This window comes from Planococcus citri, chromosome 3, assembly GCF_950023065.1.
Source record: "Planococcus citri chromosome 3, ihPlaCitr1.1, whole genome shotgun sequence".
Lineage (NCBI taxonomy): Eukaryota > Metazoa > Arthropoda > Insecta > Hemiptera > Pseudococcidae > Planococcus > Planococcus citri.
In genome coordinates, this window is record NC_088679.1 from 10,537,843 (window position 1) to 10,561,214 (window position 23,372).

Genomic DNA, 23,372 nt, shown 5'->3' on the forward strand with positions numbered 1-23,372 from the left:
CAGATCTTCCCTATTGGATCTTATTAGATTAGGTTAGGTTTGATCAGATCTAATTCGATCTAATTAACTTCCAGGATCCGAATTTGATCAGATCTGATCCAATCAAAACTTTGATCTGATTAGATCAAAATGAATCGAGGAAATGATCGGATCGGATTAGTTCTGAACAGATCAGAATAGATCAAGGGAATGTCCACTGCCCACATCTTATCAGCCAATCTGTTCAAATATAGTCAGATTCGATCGGGTCTCCTCTATTGCATCTGATCACGTAAAATTGGATCTAGGAAATGTCGAACTTTAATCATAAAATCTGGCCATGATTTGTACACTTGTACAGGACCAGTTAGATCTAGGAAATGTCCTAATCTGATCAGATCCAATAATTTTCTGCTAGGACCACAAAGATGAAGCAATCGAATCAATTTATGTATATCATTTCTTATTTCTATTCTCATTAACAAAACACCCAGTTAAACCAAACATGAAGTAATTCGAAATTTTTTCAGAATCAGTAAATCATTTATCAAGACAAAATGAACACTCAAAAATCCTAAATTCCGTACAGAATGCAAATGCAAACGCCCATTTTGGGACTCTTATTGATCTGCGTTCTACTAAATATGATCCTCTTCCATCGCTAATTCCACTTTTCAAACCATCCATTCCAACTCTTTCAAGTCTTTCAAAGACCATAAGTATATGAACCACTTTAGAATACTCCAAGCTCTACCGAGCTTTCAAAAATAAGCGGTCAAGCAGGTATATTTTTCAAATCATTTTATTTCTCAACTTTAAGTACTGATAACAAGTTACACGTTAAGGTTGTACACACACGCGCATATACATTCACAATATATAGACAACGAACGAACGTTCTATTTAGTAGAACGGAACGTAAGATACATAAAACAGCGTCTATACGCTTTCCAAAAACTCTTACGCCGTTTGCAAAACGTATCACATAAATACAAAATAAAAACATAAAAAAAGAAAAGAAAAAGAAAAAGAAAAACACGTCAAAAAGAAATAAAAGCAAACTTCCAAAAATTTTAACGACCGCCGGGTCTTCGTGCTCTACACAAACAGATACAGAGAGATCAAAATCGTTAATTTTTTTGGTCACCGTGTCGTACATAAAATAAAAAAATTTATTTGTATGCATAAAAGAACACACACACACAAGCGAGAATTTCAATTTTTTATATTTTCTCAACAGAAAGAAAAAAAATAATAGAAAGAGATTTTTTTAATATACGTATCTTCAACAAAACATACACATCAATTTGCGAAAAAATGTCTAGCAATAGCGCAGAAAAAGAAAAAATATACAAAATTTCAATGTGTCGAGAGTCAAACAAACAAACGAAAAAAAAACAATTTCACATACTTTTTTTCTTTTTTTTTTTTTTAAACCTACGTTCTATTTTTAATAAAACATTGCGAAATTATATAGTATTTTGAAAAATGAAAATACAATTCATTTTCATCAACAAAACTGGTAACAATCATAATACAAAAAATATTACACGCAAAAAAAAAGAGGAGAATTAAAATATTTTACATAAAATGTGAAATAAAAAGTAATCGTCGTTCAAGCATTTTACTACTTTTTTTCCCATGTCGGTTTTTTCTTCATCAAAGAACGTTTCGAAGTTTATTAAATTTAGTCCGATTTTTTTTGGTTTTCTGAACAACGTGGTCTCTTATAGTAGTAGTAGTAGTAGTAGGTAGTACATTCAGCTACTGGCAAAAATTTTGTCTATAAATTTCATTTCGGAAAAGGACGCGACGTATCAACAACCTGTCGACAAAATCAAACTCGTTTTCAATAATTATTTATCAGGTATAGGTATGTTTATCAACTACATTATAAACGATGTATTGTGATGGTATCCGTAAAATCCCGCCCATTTGTTCCATTTTTTTCCATGCACACAGACGATGGAACGCATTAATAATATTATTGTTTAGCAACAACGCTGGAAATCCGATCATCGTGTCGGCACCGATGACCTCTATTTTATGCGAGAAAATTAAGCCAAAGCGAAACCTCGTGTGTATATCTATTCGCAAAAATAACGATTCGTTGACCTTGACATTTATCATAGGTACATTTATCACCTTGAAATCAATAACCCATATGCTTTCAATTCGTTGTATGTATTTGCCATCGCCGAGTAATTTATTCGCTTTGTTGACAACATCTTCGAATATTTAAATACAAATACAACAACGTGCCGAGTAGCATAATATTAAAATAGTACATACGTTTACCATCACAATCAATCGACGTTTAATAAAATGAAAACACAAAAATAGCTAGGTACTTTACCTGGAACAGAAATGTCGAAGCGAGTGCATTTTGAATAATTCACCTTTCGCTACTTGCCTATTATAAAGTAAAAAGAAGAAATTACGCGTAAATTTACAATAATCATAGATAATGATTAAAAAGAAAGAAAGAAAAAAAAAAACAAAACAAAACAACAAGTGCCCTTTTTCTAAAGCGCACCCAGTGTCCATGTCAAATTACAATTTAAACAAAAAATAACAATAATAATGAAACATTTAACGGTAAGAAATCTAGAACTACATTAGACAAGAAATTCAAACATCGAAACACAGAAAAGAAAACATTCTCAAAACCACCTCAAACTTCATCGCCAGCGATCAGATAGAAAAATAATAATCGTAATTGAATTTCGGAAGCAACTGAATGAGTTTTTGGTGGAAGGGGAAGGGGGGAAGATGAAATTAATCAAATTTTGAAAATAATCGCAAGTTATTGAGGAGAATAATTTGGCACTTGGATCCTCTTCACTCCAACTCTAGATAGAGGATCCCAAAAAAACACCTTCAGGGAAAATTTCAAGTGCTGAAATTCATTTTTTTGATTTTTGGCGAATTTTTGAAAATTCAAATTTGGTTCTTTTCTTGAGGAAAAAAGGTCAAAATTTGATCAAATTGACATCAAAGGCTGTTTGGTTTACACCCTATTTTCGACCTCCTGGTTCGACAGGTTATGGTTTCGAACTGTTTTAGAGTTTCCAATAATTTTCAAATTCTCCAATTTTCCAAAAAAAAAAGTGCTGTGCATTAAGTAGTAATGAAAATTAAATTCAGCCCTTCTTTAAACTCGAATTTACCCTTTTTGTGACTCTTTTGATAGATTCAAACACACATTTTCAGTTTGTAACAATGAAATTTAATTTTTTTTCAAAAATTATTGCTGGAGAAATTTTTTGCCTTTGAATGGCACAAAAGTATTTTGAAAATACGAGTATGAGTTAAAATTGATCAGAAGGGTAAAACTTGTGGTGAATTCGAGTTTATAGACGCAGAATTTCGTTTACACCTCATTTATTCATTTATTTCTTTTTTTTTTTTTAAATATGAAAATCCACTGGAGGCTTCAGAACCATTCAAAACCATCACCAATCGACCCGGAAGGTCGAAAATAAAATACAGACCAGACAGTCCTCTAAAAACAAATTTTAATTTTTTCTTACGAGGAATACCTAAGCCAACTTTGAATTTTTAAAAAATTCGCCAAATATTAAAAAATGAATTTCAACACTGAAATTTCAACTGGTGGGCTATTTTGAGGTCCTCTTCGATTCCCTTTTACTGTGCCAAATCGAAAGAGCAGGTATCAAGACCATCGTCGTCAAAATTTCAATGGCCCGAGTTGATTTTTAATTTTTTAATAGTTCTAAAAATTCAAGATTTTTGTACGTTCTTTTTTGAAAAAAAAAAAAAATGAGCTAGAATGAAAAATCACGCAATTTCAACCCCCCTCTCCCTTCGCTTTCAAACTGTTTTAGGCCATTCTGGAACCTTCAGCGAGTTGACAATTTTCTCCAGAAATTCCAAATTGTTCTGGAAAGACCAAAAATGAACTTCAGCACCTACATTAGGTTGGTTGATGCTCATTGGGCACTTTTTCTACTGTTTTGGTCGTGATCAAAAAATTTTAGAAAGTGCTAAATTAAAAATAAATTTTCAAGCAGTTTGTAAACTTCAGAAAAATGAAAAAATAAAAAAAAGATGAAGGGCAAACTAAATAATTGCTTTTTAAGACCTCTTTGAACCTGGAACGTGTTTGTAATTTTCTCCAGATATGTAAAATTACTTTGGAGACTGTTTTGAAATTGAAAATAAGGTCAAGTTTTTCTGTAACTAATATATGTATTGGTCAATAATGAACTTTTGAACTGGCATTTCTGGAATTTCACGGTAACCACATGAAATGGTGAAAGATGATGCCCAATAAGCATCAAGCAAAGTAATAGGGACCCAAGTTCGACACCGGCCCTTCCATAACAATCTGGAATTCCAGGAGAGAAATAAAAACTCGCAGGAGATTCCAGCATGGCCTAAAACTTATAAGTGTGAGGAGAGGAGAGGGAGGAGAATTCATTCATTTTGTTCAAAAAAATATATGTATGCTGAAAAAATTATAAAATCAACATGAAAACGTATTTTTAAAATTTTTTGAAATTTTCAAAAAATTGCCAAAAATTCAAAAATGAACTTCAGCTTTTAAAATTTTGGTAATCGAGGTTTTAATGCATTTCATTTTGATGTAGCCTGCTTTCGATCAAATCGAAGAAGGTCAGTACCAAAAAGTTCCCCCTTTGAATTCACAAATTTTTGAGAAATTCCAAATTTCTCAGCCCAAAAATTACGCATGGGCTCATTGGAAAAGCTCTTCTCAAGAGATGTAGGGTAAATTATGATTTTCCAACTTATCGAGGAATAATTATTCATCACGAACCAGCATAATTTTTCAAATTCTAGCCTCACAAGTAAACCAAGATGAGTTCCAATTTTTTCAAAAATTTCACTTTTCAAAGACCCTTTCCATGAGATCGAAATTCAATTTTCTCATTTTATGAAAACTCATTTTCAACAACTCGAAAAACAATCAATAACTGATTAGATACTTTTTTTTAAAATTTTCATAGACCTACTCCCTCCCTTCACCCCCCACAAACTCCGAATCAGATTTTCCTAGTCCAATAGATTCCAGATTTTAACTTGAGCAATCCTCAGATCTTTTCAACGAAATTTTTCAGTTAAACCAAAAACCAGAACAATCGAGAGATTTCTTCTGAAAAAAATAGTCGACCTTTTCTAAAATTTCAAGAACTATCGAACATTTTAGACAAAAGAAACTCAATTGACAGCATTCAAGACAAGCAGAAGATAAAAAACCAACCACACAATTACAATTATCCTTCGAACAATCTCAACAGAAAATAGGAACAACACCTCTTTGAGTTCTGCCATCTTTTCCTCGACTAATTTCGCTATTTTAAACCACCGAAAAAATATTCGCAATACTTCCAACACGTTTCTTCTCACACATCGAACCAACAATTCTTTTCCATCGTACGAAGTAAATTCAACTTTCTTTCACTCACCCTTCAGTGTTCATCCTGCCTTTAACAACATTACCCTGTAAAAAAAAAAACCACAAAAGATCACCATCTAACTACCCATTCGTCCACACAACCCGTTCAACTCAAACACCTCCAACTTCCACAAAACAACCCCTAACTAAATACGTAAAAAATAATAAACAGAAAAAGAAAACACAACGAAAAAAAAAGAAAGAAAAAAAAGTAAGAAAAATAGAAAAAAAAAGAAAAGAAATACGGGGGTTCGATATTTACATTAACATTTCGTATATCATACAGAATCTCTTTCATCCCACTGCAGTTTCTTCTTTTTGATTGGCAGCTGCTGGTCGAGATCGTCTTCGACGATGACTTGTTCATTAGCTGCAACCGTTTCGTCGTGTTCTGTCTGCATATGATTCTCTTCACCGTCCGAGGCGTTTGTGTACGACGGAGATGGTACGCAGTTGACGGTTTCTTCGTAAGCTTCGACGACTGTGTCACCGGGTATGGGGATGGTGGTTTCGTAGCAGGTCGAAAGTATAACGCTGCCGGCTTGTTTAATGATGTCGTTTTGTTTGACGCGATCGTCGGCCGTCGTCGTAATTCTATTCTCCGAGTGAGAAGCGTCAGCTAGGTCTATGGGGCCGCTGCCGCAACTGCCAGAGCTGCTATTGCTGCCACCTATGTTATTGCTGCTGGAGTTGACCATGTTTATGGATTCTTGTTTGATAATAACGTCTTCTTCGACTTCGCTGGCGTCGTGCTCTTCGGCGGCGTATATTTTCGCGTTGAATGGCTGCGGCTCTTCTTTCACTGACGAGTTTATATACGATTCGCTGTGCGACGGAAAATAAGCGGGGAATTAAATTATTAATCGTTGATTTAGGTGAAAGTATACCGATGAGAAATTAATGAAAAACTCGATGTACTTACGGACTGTACGGTTCGTACGCTGCTTTAACGATGACCGGTGTTTTAGGAAACACTTTAACAGTCGACGACGCCTCTTTCATGATGTAACCACCTGCTGCGAAATATTTGCCCATCAGTTTTTCTAAATTTAATCAAGTTTCAAACAATTTAATACATGAAGAGTGCAAACGAAATATATAAAACGTAGGTAAGTATTCTAATTCTATGGTTAAGATTAGTTTTTGCGAAAAAAAAAACAAAACAAAGCAGAATATCTATTGTAATGAAAGAATCGATAAAAGTGATGTGGCTGATTGAATTGATTAGTTTATTTGAGAGGAAAAAATAGGTGAACGAGCTCAGTCTGTTTCAACGTGAATCAAGTCGGTTGAGATTGATTTTGGAAAAAATATAGTTTATTTGAGAGGAAATAATGGATGAACGAGCACAGTCTGTTTCAACAATTTCAACATGAACTAAGTCAGTTGAGATGGATTTTGGAAAAAATATATGTAGTTTATTGGAGAGGAAAAAATGGGTGAACGAGTACAGTCTGTTTCAACGTGAACTAAGTCAGTTGAGATTGATTTTGGAAAAAATATCAATACGACACAATCACTTGCATCCTTCTGTAGGCATCCTTTTCTTTCAAATATTCGATCAAAATCACAAAAAAAAGATTTCACCAGTTTTTGAAAATAATTTTATAAAATTAAAATTAATGAGGAAACGATTATTAGGGACTTTCGACGTTTTCCAGTTTCCTAACCGGAAATTGAAGGAAGTATTTTTTTTCAAAATAATCGAAAATAAAAATTTTGAATAATTATGAACCTATCACTGAAATTAAAAAGTTTACAAATACTTAGTTTAAAATCACCAAAAAAAAAAAAAAAAAAAAAAAAAACAGAATTCCCAGTTTTCAAAAAAGTTTTTAAATAATTCTTTGGCTTTAAAAGATCAATTTTGATGACATCTTTGAAAAATAATTTTAAAAATCTACAACAGAAGCCAAAGGCCAAAAAATTGAAATTTGCGACAAACTAAAAAATCCGACACGAGCTCATATGCCTCCTGTAGTTCAAAAAATAAGCCTTTTTGTAGGGAAACTTTCTTCATTCATCTTCATAAGTTACATTTGAATCCATACAGAAAATTTAGAACTCTTTCAACTCTTTTCAGACAAAAATTTCCTTCCAAAAGACACCTTTTAATACTTTCAACGCCTACAAAAACCAAACGTGAGTATAATATAAAGTTGAAGCATATCAACGTCTCTCTCACACCTCAAGAAATCGCAAATTTCGTAACGAAATTGTCACACCCCTGCTTGTAAATTGAAATGCGCGTACAAATTTACAATGTAGGTCAAGTACACAATAATTTTTCGTTTTATCTTGAGTTAACACAGCCACAAAATAACGCTGAACGTATCATTTCTTATCTTTAGCGATCACAATTTGCAGAGCTTCGAAAAAAATTGCGTTTTGAAAAATACTCCCAACTAAAATTCGAAACTACTCACGAAGTCAAACGAGAGAGGAATCCTGCAATAGAGAAAAATTTTTGAACCGGATGTAGCCATATCAAAATGACATTTGAAAAAATTCCACCAGTCAAAATTTTCAAAGCTGCAGTTCATTCTTGGAGCTTTGAGAGATTTTTAAAAATCAATTTTGGGTCAAAAAATCGAAAAAAATAAAAATTTCAACAAATTTACTCAGAAAACTGATACTTTGTTTGTACATAAAATGCCCTATTTTCGACCCCCCCTCTTCGAATTACATGTAATTGGAAACGGAAATTTCAAATAGTTTGCAATTAATTCAGGGGTTAAATGACCGTTGTAATCTTCAAGTTGATAAAAAAATTGAAAAATCAGGGGTTCAAGCATAGGCGACATGATAAATTTCAGCTTTCTAGGCCAATTTGGTTAAATTTCGAGTTTTCTCCATTTATGGCTTCACGATTTTCAAAAACTTTTGGCTTAGATATACTTTTGCATGCTCTTTTGACATAGCTCTGCCCAGTTCAAATTTTTTAGCCGTATGGCATACCTCTCTAAGACGATTGGAAAGCTGAAATTTAGTGTGTACTCCATTTTTGACACCCCCCTCCCGTTTCCAGCCGTTTGGAGAAGTTTTGAAGTTTCCAAAAGATTTTGGGAAACAAACATTTTCAGAAAAATGTCCCCAATCAAGTTAGAAAGTTGAAATTTAGCTCAATTTATACGCAACTGTTGACGATTTGAGTCTACCGAGGGGTTTTTTAGACACTGAAGTCCATTTGGACAAAATTTAGAACATTTTTTTTGAACATTCTGGAATTTCCAAAATGTTGCTGGATGATCCAGAACAGCCTTGAACCACTTCAAGTCGACTCAGAATGTGAAAAATAAAGTACGAACTAAAAATCAATTTTGTAGCTCAACTAGATAAACTTTGAACTCCTTTCACTTTCTGTTAACAAATAGAAACGAGTTTGAATGCTACGAGTATTTGATCAAATGAAAATTATTTTCGTGTTTATTCTGAAGGGATTAGAGTTCAATCGAGCGTTTTTGACAAATAGGAACTGGTTGCAGCTAGTTTTTGTTTGTGAAAAAGAGCAAAGGGTCGAGGGTTTGTATGTTTTGTCATAATATAAAATTTAAAAGAATCATACAGCCTGCTGAAATTTGAATCAGGTCACAAATTTTCATATCAAATTTATCGTAAGAACCGGTTGAAACTGGTTGTTTTTAGAGGAGTATTGCAAAAGTTTGAAATTGAGAAAAAAGTGGTTCGAAGGAATTGTAGGTTGGTCAAAATTTGAACCCAATTCAACGTTTTCAACATTTTTGCTTCATAAAAACCAGTTGCAACTGATTGTTGTACGAAAAATAAACCAGTTGTATCATGAAACATATTGTGAGAATTTGAATTTGAATAAAAATGTAAAGAGTTGTATTTTTGGCCAAATTTTGAATTAAATCAAAGATTTTTAGCCCTGATGCTCCATAAGAACCAGTTGCAACCAGTTGTTGTAAGAAGAATATTGGGTACCTATCCGAGTTTGAGATGAAATGTAATTTGAAAAAATAATGCAAAATGCCACATTTTGTATCAATTTGAAATTTTGTTGGCTCGATTTTTCTTATGAACTGGTTGCAACCGGTTGTTTTTGGAAAAATATTGCAGGAATTCGAGTCAAATGTTTTTTCATTGTGTTCCTCGAAGCTTCAAAAATGAACATCAATAACTGAAATTTAGACTGATGTGATATTTCTATTCACCACGAATGGTATTTTCAGTGTATTTTTTCACGTTTCAATTCAAACTTCAACAAAAATCTCAACGAGAATCAATTTTTGCTCAATTCACAAAACACCAACTCACACGAAGCAGCCTCTCAAACTCTCAAACATCTCGAGCAGATTTCAATCAACGTTCCTTTCCACAAAATTAATTTTTTAGGAGCATTCGAGATGAATTCTAATCGACTAAAGATCCTACAAAAATAATATCAACATGGACTCAAAAAAAAAAAAACCACAAGACCGCAGACGAGAATTGACCACCAAAAAATCACTACGCATTCGAAATTCAGCAAAAATTTAGCACCAGGTTTAAAAGCATACCACCTTTCTGATTAGAATCAGTTGAAGAAAAGACGACGGTGGTTACCTGATTGTAAATAATGCGATGGTATATTGTTATTTCTGGGTGATCCGGGAGCTGACTGACTGACGTAATCAAGTGCGACTGGTTGCTCTGTAGTAGTGACAGGAGACGTTTCCGGCGACATGGGTTCTGAAGTCATGAGACTCCCAATACTAATATGATTCGGTGACGAAGGCGCGCTCCTGGAAATGAAAATATTCCTATCGTTAGTCTACTTCAATAAATGAGCTTTTTTTTATTGATTAGTTTTTTCTCATCTTTATCCCTCAAGAGCAGATCAAAACCGCCCAGAGTTGAGAACTCGAAACATACCTAGAAGATAAACCGAACGGTGCTCTGAAACATGGTACTCCTCGTTGCCTTCTGCGCCGAAATGCCTGTTCAATTAGTTTACTTTCGGACTGCGGATCGATACGCCAAAACGAACCTTTACCAGGTTCCTCTTGCGATCGAGGTACTTTGATGAAGTATCTATTCAGCGATAAATTATGCCTAATAGAGTTCTGCCATCCTTTATCGGCCGTCCTACGATATCGAGGAAATAAACCACAAATAGATTAAAAAATAAATCGTCCACGTTCGGCTCAGGCCTATCTGTAATAAAAAGCTCAATTTACCTATAATAAGGATAATTTTTGGTAATGTACGAATATATGCCACTAAGTGTGAGCTGCTTATCGGGCGCCGATGCGACAGCTTGTACGATTAATTGCGCGTACGAATACGGAGGTTTTGATTCATCCTTTGACGGACTTAATGGAAGCATGTTCGTCGATCCGTTCGAAGGTTTGTAAATTTTATTCGATACACCATCGTCTCCCGGGTACGTGATTACTTCAATATTTTCGTGACTAGAACCTCCGACTGGAACGCATTCCAACCTGCGAAAATTCAAAATTACGTTTACACGGGTGTTTCGATTGATATTTTCTAAAATCAGAGGTCAATTCGTCAACATTTACCTGTCATCGATCACATACGATGAAGTTGTAGAAGACGGCGTGATCACCGAAGGATGAGAAGACGCGTACGCGGCCACTATTTGTAATTCTTCGTTTATATTACGTTTACCAGGATGCATACCTCCTGGACTTGTCGGGCATGAATTGGCGGCGCTGAAAATAGAATAAAATAATTGTGTTATTAATCTGCCAGTATAAAACACAATATATAAATCAATTTGACGTTAAGTAGTTTAATTCAGGCATGAAATCCAGTATTTAATTTTTTTTAGTGACTTTAGTGACTGAAAAATAGCAAAAAAGTAACCAAAAATTTGAGAAACAGTGACCAAAATTTTGAGAAATGAGAGGAAAGTATACACTTATTATGTTAGTCGCGGAGCCCGCATAAGGATCTATTGCACCCCCCCACCCCCGGTTGATCCTCCGGGACAACTTTTATCATAAAGGGGGAGTCCTAAGAAACATTTCTAACCATTGTCTTAAAAAAAAAGTGGCCCATCTTACAAAATGGCGGCCATTTTGATTACAGGTCAGCCGAAATCGCAGATTTAGCGTTCCAACATAGTACTTGCACAAAATTTTTTAAACCGTACAAAGGTAGATCGAAAGATCAGGCAAAAATTCATCACCTGTCTAAAGTTCAAGGACTAAAGTGGCTTTTTCGATTTTTGGAGAATTTTTGAAAATCAAATTTAGGCCAAAAATGAGGGGAAAAAAATCAAAATTTTACCAAATTGACCAAGAAAGCTGAAATTTGAGATATACCCTATTTTTGACACGCCAAATCGACTGAAAACTGTTTCAACCAATTTTGAGCAGTTCTGGAGCCTCCAGCACATTTTTGAAACGCGAAATTCATTCTGCAAACTAATTTCAATACGATACGAAGTCGACTGCACGTGGTTTTTAAATCGTTTTGGAGCTTCCAGCGACTTTTTGAAGATTACTGGAGCCCCAATGGATTTTTGAAACTTGAAATTTCATCAAATGGAGATGGAAAGCCGAAACTTATTCTGCACTCCAATTTTAACACCCTCTGAAGACGACTTCAGGTTGGTTTAAGTCATTTTGGAGCCTCCAGTAACTTTTTGAAAATTACTGGAGCCTCCAGTAGATTTTTGAAACTTGAAATTTCCCTAAATTTCATTCGAAATTCTTTCTGCAAACTAATTTCAGTACGCTATGAAGTCGACTGCAGGTGGATTTCAAGTCGTTTTGGAGCCTACAGCGACTTTTCAAAAATTACTGGAGCCTCCAGTAGAAATTCCCACAACATTTTATGAAATGGAATGGGAAAACCGAAATTTACTTTGCATACTAATTTCAATACGCTACGAAGTCGACTGCTAGTGGCCGTAAAGTCGTTTTGGAGCCTCCAGCGACTTTTTGAAAGGTTGCATGGCGTTTTCTGGAAAATTGGAATTTCCAAACAGTGGCTGGAAGCTTCAAAACCATTTGAAACCATCATGCAGTCGACTTCATCTCGTAGTGAAATTAGTTTGGATAAGTAAATTTCAGCTTGCTAACCCCATTTGATGAAATGTTGTGGGAATTTCAAGTTTCAAAAATCTGACGACTCCAGTAATTTTCAAAAAGTCGCTGAAGGCTCCAAAACGACTTGAAAACTACTTGCAGTCGACTTCGTAGCGTATTGAAATTAGTTTGGAGAATGAATTTCGGCTTTCCATCTCCATTTGATGACATTTTGGGAAATTTCGAGTTCCAAAAATCTGCTGGAGGCTCCAGAACTGCTCAAAGCGGGTTGAAGCAGTTTCCAATCGATTTGGCGTGTCGAAAATAGGGTATATCTCAAATTTAAGCTTTCTTGGTCGAGTTGGTAAAATTTTGATTTTTTTCCTCATTTTTGGCCTAAATTTGATTTTCAAAAATTCTTCAAAAATCGAAAAAGGCACTTTAGCCCTTGAAATTCTGACTGGTGATTAATTTTAGCCTGATCTTTCGATCTACCTTTGTATGGTTTAGAAAATATCGGCTCTATCCAATCACATCGTCTTAAGTTACATTAATGTTGAAAAGTTGATTTTTAATTTTTTTTAAAAAGTGATAATTCTGAAGGATTTTTATGAAAAATATTGATCATTTCCTAAAATTTTGCACTTTTTCTTTTTTACACAACAAACCTTTAAAAAAAGTGACCAAAGTTATTTTTTTTTGACCATTTTCGCCGAAATAGTGACAAAAAGTGACTAAGCCACTTTTTAAGTGACCGAATTTCATGCCTGTTAATCTGAAAACAGATTACTAATCGTGAAACAATTTCATCTCCTTCAAAAAGGCACAATGAGATGATAAAATGACACTCAGATTTAAAATATCAACCTCTTAGGCCGAGTAAAGGAAGTTGGAATACAAAAGAAATCTAATTTTCATACCCTGAAAGCTGAAAAGAGGTCAAATATGGTCACAAGGGGAGAGGGGATCTCGAAAAAGTCACAAGGTTTCGACCAAATTCACTGGAGACTTCAATTTTGAGTCGAAAGTCACTCAGAAAAAAATTTTCAGCTTCAGAGGAGCTCCTGAAGGGGAAATATGGATTTCCAAAGAAAGATTTTTCAAAAAAATCATGGTTTTTTCGCTCTAGCTCCGACCCAACCTGTGTAGGGGAAAATGAACCAGCTCCAAAAGACAGCATTTGAGATTCTGCAGCTATCCAGCTGGGCCATTGCCAATCAATCCACTCTTTCAGGATAGAAAAAAATTGGAAAATGAAATAAACCTCCATGAAAAAAAAAAAAAACACTTCATACGTTCTCCAGTTACTAACCTCGGTTCGCTCCAATTGACCTAATTTTTCGAACAAAAATTCTCTAAAAGCCACATTTCAATTCATTTTGTCATTCAGTATCGTTCCATTTGAAAATAAAATGTTATTTCAAAAACCACGAGAATAAATTTAACCCGATATTTATTTTCTAATCAAAACGAACCCGTACAATTTTCTCATTATTTTGCTATTCAAATTCCACCCCATTTCCACGTGTTTTTCCCTCATTCGAAAATCAACACGTATGTACGTATTTCATCCACCTACAACAATATTCCGATATCTTTTGAAAAATTTTCTCATATCGACATACTCGACTCTCGCCTACTGCTTTTGTACCGAGTATACAATAATTTTTAAAGCTAGGAAAAATTCTCAGGCTTTGAGCAAAAAAGAAGAATCGATTGAACTCTTCTTCAAACGAATAAAAAAAAAAACATTGGAGCAAATACCCGCCATTCTTCTCTCGCGAGTAAACATTACCAAACATTCAATCCTTTATGTACTTCGATCTCCCATACCTCTTGCATCCCCTAGGTTATTTTCCCATTCCGACGTCGTCTCTCGTTTCCATTTACTAAACAAACAAGGAAGAAGATATTGCGAAAAAAATAACGTCATCGTGCTTCGCGTTTCGTATCACCATGCCTCTGTGTACTGTAGGTATTCTACAGAGGCCTAGAGAGTTGAAAATTAGATAACGATGATTCGATTGGATAAATTTTCGAATAATTATTTGAAATCGACTATAAAAAAGGACAGAGAAGCAATTATAAGATGAAAAAAGCACGACTATTTCTGTTCTCTCATTTACGAGTATTTTTAGATTGAAAGACAGAAACGATGAATCATATCATTCAGGAGCAGTCTTACGCAGATAAAGAGAAGTTCGATTTCAAAAAATACTCCACATCGAAAAACTCTCCAAAGCTGACATTTGAAAACGCTGTCTAATAGTAAAACAAAAATATAGTACCAGGCACCTGGCACTTGAATGTACTCACACAACAACTTACAAAATCAGAAATAATAAAATACTTAGATCTCGAATAATATTCACCTAATGGTTCCAGTAGGCGACGGAAACGGGCTACCCAAAGATTCGCGTTCCATCGGTATATTAATACGCAACGGTGGTAAGACCATTCTCGATTTACCATACGAAGCTAATCCAGCATTAGCGATGGATGTAGATATAGCCGACGAAGCTGGTATCATATGCGCTTGAATTCTGGTCGAATTTGAAACCGAATCCGGAGACGTTTTGATATTATTGCAATATTCGTTATTCGGTATGACTTGATTATGAATCAGTTTATCATTCTCAATTTCAACCGAATTACTAGTCGCCGGATCTTCTACTAATGATTGAAAAACTAATCTAATATTGGTACTGGGAAATTTTAAGGTACACCTGAAAGCAAAAAAAAAAATTACATACCATTAGAATTTCATTCTTTCGTGTTTTTTTATATACCTATATACCTATTCAGATAAAGAACGATAAAAGAATCGATTGTTTGAAAACCTCGTACATGAAAGATATGTGTTATCTGTATCGATGTTATTATTTCATTATTACGTACTCGTCGAATCGTTATCGAATTCGCAAATTCAGTACTTTTTGCCAAGTGGAGTCCTCGACTTGACAATAAAAAAGTAGGTCCATTCGACCGTGAAATTTTTTTAAAAAGATATGTCAATAGAATATACCACAATAGTTTGGATCAAATTGGCATCTCAGTGTGTGGGGGCTTTCTGCATGAGAGGTTTTTTTGCACATGTTTGAGTCATTCTGATGTAGGCAGCAGAAAATTGTAAATTGGGCATCCTACTTGAAGATCATGGAAATTCCCCTCCTCTCCCCTCAAAAAATCCATTGATTTCAATGAAATTATTTCTGCTTTCGGTGTAGTTTTTCCATAGAGAACGTACGAATCACTTCAACTTATCCTCAGACTGATAAGCAAATAATGGAATAGAGAATTTTCCAAAAAAGTGAATTTCGGTCAATAATAGGGTATGTATTGTAATTTATTTACAATTTCAGATATTAAAAAATATGTTTAAGAAAGATACCCAAAATTCCACCACAACTTTTCTGTGGAAAATTTCTACAGCCACGATATTCAATTATAAACGAACGAAAACACGAGCTAGCGATTTTCGGTGGTTACATTATACAACAGCTTTATTTTATTTACATTTTGTTGTTGTGAATTTCAAACTAGCGTGGCCACTTTTCGGATATTTGTTCAAAACTTCGTTAGAGAGAGAGAAAAAAAAAAGAATTATATTTTCAAATAAAAAATGAACGGGGAGAAAAAACCAGAACGCTTTCGAGTTTGACAATTATTACATCTTCATCAAAATTCAATTACCTGCGTATTTTATCAATTCATTAGACTTTGCAAAACCGGTTCGCAACACGAGATATAAACCTAAATTTGTTTGATAAATTTTACGACTATTGAATTTTTTTTTCGTGATTGTGGTTTTTGTTACGCGAATTTCTTCAGGGAAAATCAGCTACTTACTGCAGTGTAAAATTATATACCTTTCATAGGCATAGGCCTAAAATAGGATTAGGTAGGCTAAGTGGGGTCGACGTTTATTCGAGAATCTGATGTTGCACAATTTTTTGAAGGAACTTGCTCCCCCCTTCCCCCTCAAAAAAATTGAAAATCGAAACGGATCGACAAACATTCGAGAACTAAGAATCTAAATATTATTATGATAGAATAACTCGAAGAAAATTAAACGAAATCCCCATTATTTAATCTTGAAAACCATTAGACCCGCCCAAAGACAACTTTTAGATGAAATTTTATTAGATTTTTAATGCGAAATTTGAAATACAAAACTTACGAAAATTTGAGACACCTAAACTTTCGAAGAGTTCACATTAATCATCTGGGCTGCAGTACTTTTGAAAAAAAAAGATGAACGAACGGCAAGGGGAAGGGGGAGAGGGAGCTTGGGTCACAAAAAGCCCTCAAATCCAATTTCGAAAATTAGTTCGTTGAAAAAGGCAATAAAAGACTATTCACTTCAATTTTTTCAAATTTCCAAATCACTTCCAACTTGCGCACTTCCTAAATAAAAATCCAGCTTTGACCTTGAAAGTTCGATTTCGAGCTTTTAAAATTTCAATTAAGTACTCGAGGTATTCGACCGACTTTTTTTTGAAAAATCATACTTTATCATAATTTTTTTCAAAACATTTTCAAAAAAAATTCTCAATTCGTTCCCTCCTCCCCTTCCTCCCCATCATTGTTTTTCATCTCTGAATTTAATTGCGGCTCCTGAGGGGGGGAAGAGAGGTTCTGAGAGTCAGATGAAAAAATAAAGTCGATTTTCGAACTCGACGCCCCTAAAAACCTAACAAACGATAGGTCACACGCCATCATCATTTTCTTTCACCTTTTGACCAAATAAGGGTGCCTGTAACAGGGTTCAGGAGGGTCAGAACACAAAACTAAGTTGAAATTTGAGCTCAGTGCCATAGAATACCTAACAAACGATATGTCACACGGCATTACCAGAATTTTCAGCTCTACTCAAAATTTCCTCCCCCCCCCCCAATAAGAGGTTAATTTATACCATTTTTTCATCTCTGAATTTAATTGTGGCTCTTGGGGGGAGGAAGAGGGGTTTTGGGAGGGTCAGATGAAAAAATAAAGTCGATTTTCGAACTCGACGCCCCTAAAAACCTAACAAACGATATGTCACACGGAATCATCATTTTCTTTCACCTTTTGACCAAATAAGGGTGCCCGGAGCAGGGTTCAGGAGGGTCAGATCACAAAACTAAGTTGAAATTCGAACTCAGCGCCACCGAATACCTAACAAACGATATGTCACACGGCATTACTAGCATTTTCAGCTCTACTCAAAATTCCCCCCCCCCCCCTTTCAAAATAAGAGGTTAATCTATAATTTTTTTTCGATGCACGGCATACAAGGGTTGGTACAAAGGTCGAATAAAGTTGATTTTACATTGATTATGACTGAGAAATTCTCTGATGAAATGTTTCATAGGGTGCATGATAACTTCCCCTCACTCCCACTCATGAACACAGGGAGAAAAAGTAGTAAGGTGAAAAATGTTCCTCTTTAGATGCTCTATAAAGTTCATTAGGGCCATTTTTTTTCTAATTTTTTATTAGGAAGGAATCATTGATGGGCAAAATTGAATTCATCTCGAAGAAAATGGGGGGGGGGGGGGCAGAGATAAAGTCGAATAATTTTCCAGAAATTTTTCAGTTTTGGTGGCAAATTTTTGAAAATGACCTTTTTCAAACGTTGTACCCCCCCTCCACTCACCTTTAAGAGCCACCCCTCCCCCCCAAATTAAAATAACAAAATATCTTCATTTTTCAACACTCCACAATTTTTTTCTCAACAATTACATCATATCAGGGTAATTTAAAAAGTTGGGACCAAACAAGCAAAATTTGGATCCTTTTAAAGGAACAAAACAGAAGAAAGAAAACCTTGACAACAAACAATACGATAAAATTTCCCCACGGTTTCCATTAAAAACAGTCTGAAAAATCTGTTCAAAAATTCTAGTTAGCTCGAGAGAAGAAATGAGGAAACCCGGTCAGTCTTTCATTTATACGCAAAAAATCCATTAAAAATAAGTAAGAGGAAAAGGGGTAAAGAATAGAAAGGTAATTAAAAAAGGGCATATTTCCATCGTTGAATAATAATTAAATAAGCGTACCGAAACAATGAAATACCAGTAGGTAAATTGGAAAGCGAGATTCCCCTCCCTCCCCCCTTCACGGGTGACTTTCCTTTTCCTATTTTTAAAAATGATCCTGCGAAACGAAAACGAATAAAAATCACGTCCTACAATTCTTCTAACCGAAAAAATTTAGGTCAAGAAACCGAATCCTTGAGAAAAATAATCCGTCGAATTCGTTACCTTAACGTCTTGAAATACCTAACTCGAAGATTAAAAAATAAATAAATAAAAAAATCTATAAAATCTCGATGCGTTTTGGCCATATTTTCAATTATTTTAAATCATCGGAATGATAAATCGATATCGTACAAATTCAGAGAGAACCTCTCGTACAGTAATTCTTTCACCGTTCGAAATAATTTGCAAAAATCGTTCGATTTGTAAACAAACCCAACGTAAACGTTCATTTTCCGGATCTGCGATAAACCACATCCAACTTAGATAACATATCACTGTAGTTTCAGTCAATTACATATCAAAAAAAAAAACCACTCCAGGTTTTTAATAAAAATTAAAAATGTAATTTTATCGTCGTTCTCAGATAAGGATTTTTTTCGCCGTTATCGAGTTCACCTTTATTTCTTTTTCGAGAATGTGAATTTGTAAACGAAAACAACTTGGGAGTAAATTTTCTACATTTTAAAGAAGGAATTATTTAAATGAAAAATTTCATTTCAACGTCTAAAAAAATAATAACATACATTTTGAAACCTCTTCCTCTAATTTTTTCAACTTCAAAGAAACCTTCGTAAGTCTTCGAATCGTCAAGTCGACGTTAACTTTCAATTTCACCAAGCTAAAAGAAAAATCCCACCGATCCAAATATACACCCAACAACAATGTAATCAATTTTTTAACTACACGGCTTATGTAGTAGTACAACATCGATGCCATATTTCCATGTTGCCTCCTTCACCCGGCAATTTTCTTCTACGTAACCGTGCATATGCATTTTAATGGCATTGTGTCAGTCAAACATAAACAAACACTGGCCTCCTGCATTAGCTGGTGAATTATATAAACACACACATACTCGTACAGTACGTCGTGAACCAAAAAAAGACTAAACATAGCTAGAAAATTGGCAAGAGAGAAAAAAACGCCTCCTCTGCCCTCGTGTTGTAAAATTTTTCGCTGTTAGGCCTTTGTTTCACGTACGTAAGCAAGCTAATTCATCCATCTCGTTGTTAAGTTTACTCCTTTCGTATAGCCGGATTAATTATTGTGAACTATGGAAATGAAATTATTAAATATCTGTATCGATGACCATGAAAATACTGATAAAATGCTTCAAATCAAATTGCAAAGTCGTCCAGTGGTTCGTAAACTAAGGCTGGTAAATTTTAGCAGAACCGTAGCACTAAAGTACGAACTCGGTGATGGTTTGATCGGAAAAACAAGAGAAATTTTTTTTCATCAATTTTATAAGACTCGCGTGTCATCACGTGACAGGAAAAAAAACGTATACAACGATTACCTCGGTTGTGGTAGACATTTTTTACCACACTGTACGTAGAGTATCATATGGGTGAAGGCACATGGGTTTTGTTTTTACCATGAAATATACTCGATCGTCGTACCAACAACACACATAACGAACGGTGTGTTATCAAGCACACAATACATTACGTATATTTTAGTTATTTTAGAAATTCAGCTGTTACTATGGTTTCAAAATGCATTCAATAAACCCTCGTCGTCGTCGTCGTCGTCGTTTTCGTCCAACAATTAGACGGAAGCTTATATATTCGATATGTATTATTACGCCCTAAAAAAAAAACAGAATGCGAATGGTAAAAATACACAGTAAATTAAAAAAAAACACGCGACACAAATTAATTAAGGTTAGTTAAAATGGGCTCGAGATAATGATAAAATTTTATATTTACTCAAAATATCACCTCGTTGGCTGATAACTCTACTGACTCGAATTTTTATAATCAATATTTAGGGAATCACTGGTTTTAAATTTGTAACGTACGAGTAAGTACCTACGTTGGGAAAATGTTGAAGAAAAAAAAAACAACCTAACTCTTTTCCTTGAACGAGAAAATAAAGAAATTTTACTGATAGCTAATCTGGTTGAAAATAAATTGCCAGTGGTAAATTATAAATTGGTATAGCGCCATTTGTATTTGCGTTCGCGTATATGTAAAATTAAAAAGTGAAAACGCATCAGATAGCAGAGCCGGGCCTACACCGGCATAAATTTTCACCGCTATACCATTTAACCTTCACTCGCTAACATATTTGTTTAAGAAATCAACTACATAGTTTGTTTCCTGCAATAGGAATTTTTCACTTTTTGTTTCGTCGTTTTCGTTTCGACGAACGACGACGCTTCAAAGGGAGAGTTTTTGAGAAGTGTGAGGTGAAACGTTCATGGTCAAGGACTCCAGTTGGGTAAACTAAAAATTACTGCGCGAAGCTTTAGGTATACATAAGGAAAAGCGTATATATAAATATTACGTTTTAGGTAACTGTATAGAAGGAGCTCCTTTTCTTTGGAAAATTCCGTCGACGAAAACGCCATTTTTGCCATTACAGGACATGTAGAAATGCGGCGAGTCGAATCTGATTTCGATGTGTTTTCTCGAAATATAACTAGAATGTCCCATATTAACATCGACCGAACCACGTGAACTGTTGCGTCCGACGATGATTTTCTTCTGTCTGACTAAATACTCGAATTCTCTTCCTTCTAGTCGAGCTATAGCGGTACCTTCGTTTTCCGGACACCATTGGATTTTGGAATTCGTAGGACTGGCTGGGGCCGATTCCGATCTGAGGGCTAATAGAGCCCAAGCATCGTTTTCTTGAGCGCGCGAGTGCGTTGTCATTTTTCTTCCAAACTGTAGGCTGAGAAAAGACGACTGTGGCGAATTTCACTACGCTTCACGCGCACTCATCCAAGATTTCGGCGTGAAAATTTTCTAAACTTTTTTCCGCAATACCGTGTACTGTTTGTTTATTTTGTCCACATTCAAATGTTGTAAAAGATAAAAAAAACACCACGTGACAAGCGAATAATACCAAATTTACGATATAAAAACAGTTCCACGCGAGAGCGGTTGATGATCAAATGCATGATTATGCTAAATACATTTCGTACCGAGTTCGTTAATTAATCGATCAATTTGCCGAATTACATTGTGCGACTTTTTTTTACCAACTTTCGACACTTATTATACTCTTTTTTTTTGCACATACACATAAAACAACGACAAAAGCATCATTACAAAACAAACGCAGTTACTTACTATCAAGGTCAGTTCAACTAGGTGTGTGACCACTGTTTCAGTATACCAATGTGGCGGGTTGCATAGTCCTGCTCCTTTAGATTAAGCTGCGATTCGGAAATGATGGCTGAAGTCTGAATGACGTCAGACGGAATCGTATTTATGACCGGTGATTGGTTGTTTTTCGAGCTTCCTGCCTACTTTTTGAAGCTCTACCTACCGAACACTTTTTAATTTTTTTTCTCCGTGGATTTTGAAAAACTAAACTTATTTTGCTTTTTGATTTATTTATGTTTTGCAAATAGAAATTTTTATTTTTTACCGATGAAAAATTATGAGTATTGACTGCATTGAGTACATCGAGGTTAGGCCTTGAGTAAAACTTGAGTTGAGGGTTCAGAGGGACGAATAGGTATTTCACTTATTTGGATTGGAAAACCTCAACTTGTGATATTATCCAATTTCCACTAAAGCAAAGTTTTTCCTGTTTTTCCACAAACGCAAGCAACTTTTTCGATTTTCCACATTCATTTTTTAATTTTTAAAAATCATTAAAAATATTCTAAATAAATATTTTTCAGTTTCACCAATACCGATGAATGAGGAATTTCTTACAACTTGAAAACCTCATCATTATCCAAACTTGAAAATATTAATATTCTCGAATCTCGAGAAGTTTCTGAATTCTGAAACTTGGTGATGTGATAAAATGTATTGTTTATTATATGTCAGTGGAATTCAAGTTTCTTAAATCATATTCCTCTTATGCTTCATTTTCTTCACTATCATTACACTTCCATTTGGTAGGTACAGTCAAAAAAAACTAAGAAAAGTAAAATGCAGACTTCTTCAGATTCAACGAACAGAGCTAGATGAATTATTGAAGGGAGTTGTTGATTTTACAAAAACGTTGGAGAATTTGAAAGCGATCCAACCACTTCAGGTAAAAATTATATAGCGTAGCACTGTAGCTCGTGGAATTTAAGTTTCATAAATTGTATTCCTCTTATGCTTCATTTTCCTCACCGTCATTCATTATACTTCCATTAGGTACAGTTGAAGAACACTAAGAAAAGTAAAATGCAGACTTCAGAATTCAGATTTAACAACAGAGCTAGATAAATTATTGAAGGGATTTGCTGATTGTACAAAAACGTTGGAGAATATGAAAGTGATGCGATCAGTTCAGGACCAGGTAAAAATTATATAGTGTAGCGCTATAGCTTGTGTTTGTTTTGAATTAGATAAATTAAATTTTGTCATTTTTCATTTCCAGCGAGAGTTGGATCATTTTTGTGCCATTGTGCGGTATTGGGTTGGTAAAAGCCTAAGACTAAGACCTGCCCTGCCCCCTGCCTTGTTATAATGCTTCTATGTATTAGGTATAGCGGATATTAAAAGTAAAAACATTTTGGTTTATGTTTCTGAAAATTTGAATAGGTACCTATAATTCTAAATATCATACAGTTTTTTGTAATAAGGTTTGTCTCCCCAAGTATTAATCAAGAAGTTACCAAAAAATGAACTGTCATAGTCATACAACTGATACAACATCTATCTGAGTGCTTTATTTAGTAATGTGAAAAACTGGTGTGGGAACTATGTAGATATATCAATATCTAATGCAAACAGTGATCAATTAAAATTA

At 34.7% G+C, this 23,372-nt stretch overlaps 1 protein-coding gene across 2 annotated transcripts; it reads right to left on the reverse strand.

The window, feature by feature from the left end:
• Positions 1–765: 765 nt before the first annotated feature.
• Positions 766–21,739, reverse strand: FoxK (forkhead box K). 2 transcript variants are annotated; one of them, XM_065357740.1, is made up of 10 exons: positions 20,955–21,739; positions 14,793–15,146; positions 10,945–11,097; positions 10,600–10,863; positions 10,295–10,507; positions 9,986–10,164; positions 6,342–6,435; positions 5,682–6,244; positions 2,336–2,392; positions 766–1,804 (listed from the first exon to the last, which is right to left on the reverse strand). In XM_065357740.1, exons 1-8 carry the CDS (start codon positions 21,323–21,325, stop codon positions 5,698–5,700), a joined length of 2,175 nt encoding a protein of 724 aa, XP_065213812.1. In that variant the 5' UTR covers positions 21,326–21,739; the 3' UTR covers positions 766–1,804; positions 2,336–2,392; positions 5,682–5,697. The 2 variants fall into 2 exon arrangements, with proteins under 2 accessions (XP_065213812.1, XP_065213811.1); XM_065357739.1 differs by having other exon boundaries at positions 6,342–6,462.
• Between the last annotated feature and the right edge of the window lie 1,633 nt (positions 21,740–23,372).

What these genes read in the sequence shown, in the direction of transcription:
- FoxK (XM_065357739.1), bottom strand. Translation starts at nt 21,325, where the DNA reads ATGACAACGCACTCGCGCGCTCAAGAAAACGATGCTTGGGCTCTATTA. An exon ending in TCGCCTACTGGAACCATTAG is followed by an intron (nt 11,098 to 14,792) that starts GTGAATATTATT and finishes TTCTATTTTCAG; the next exon opens with CGCCGCCAATTCATGCCCGA. An exon ending in GCGTACGAACCGTACAGTCC is followed by an intron (nt 6,245 to 6,341) that starts GTAAGTACATCG and finishes TCCGTCGCACAG; the next exon opens with CGAATCGTATATAAACTCGT.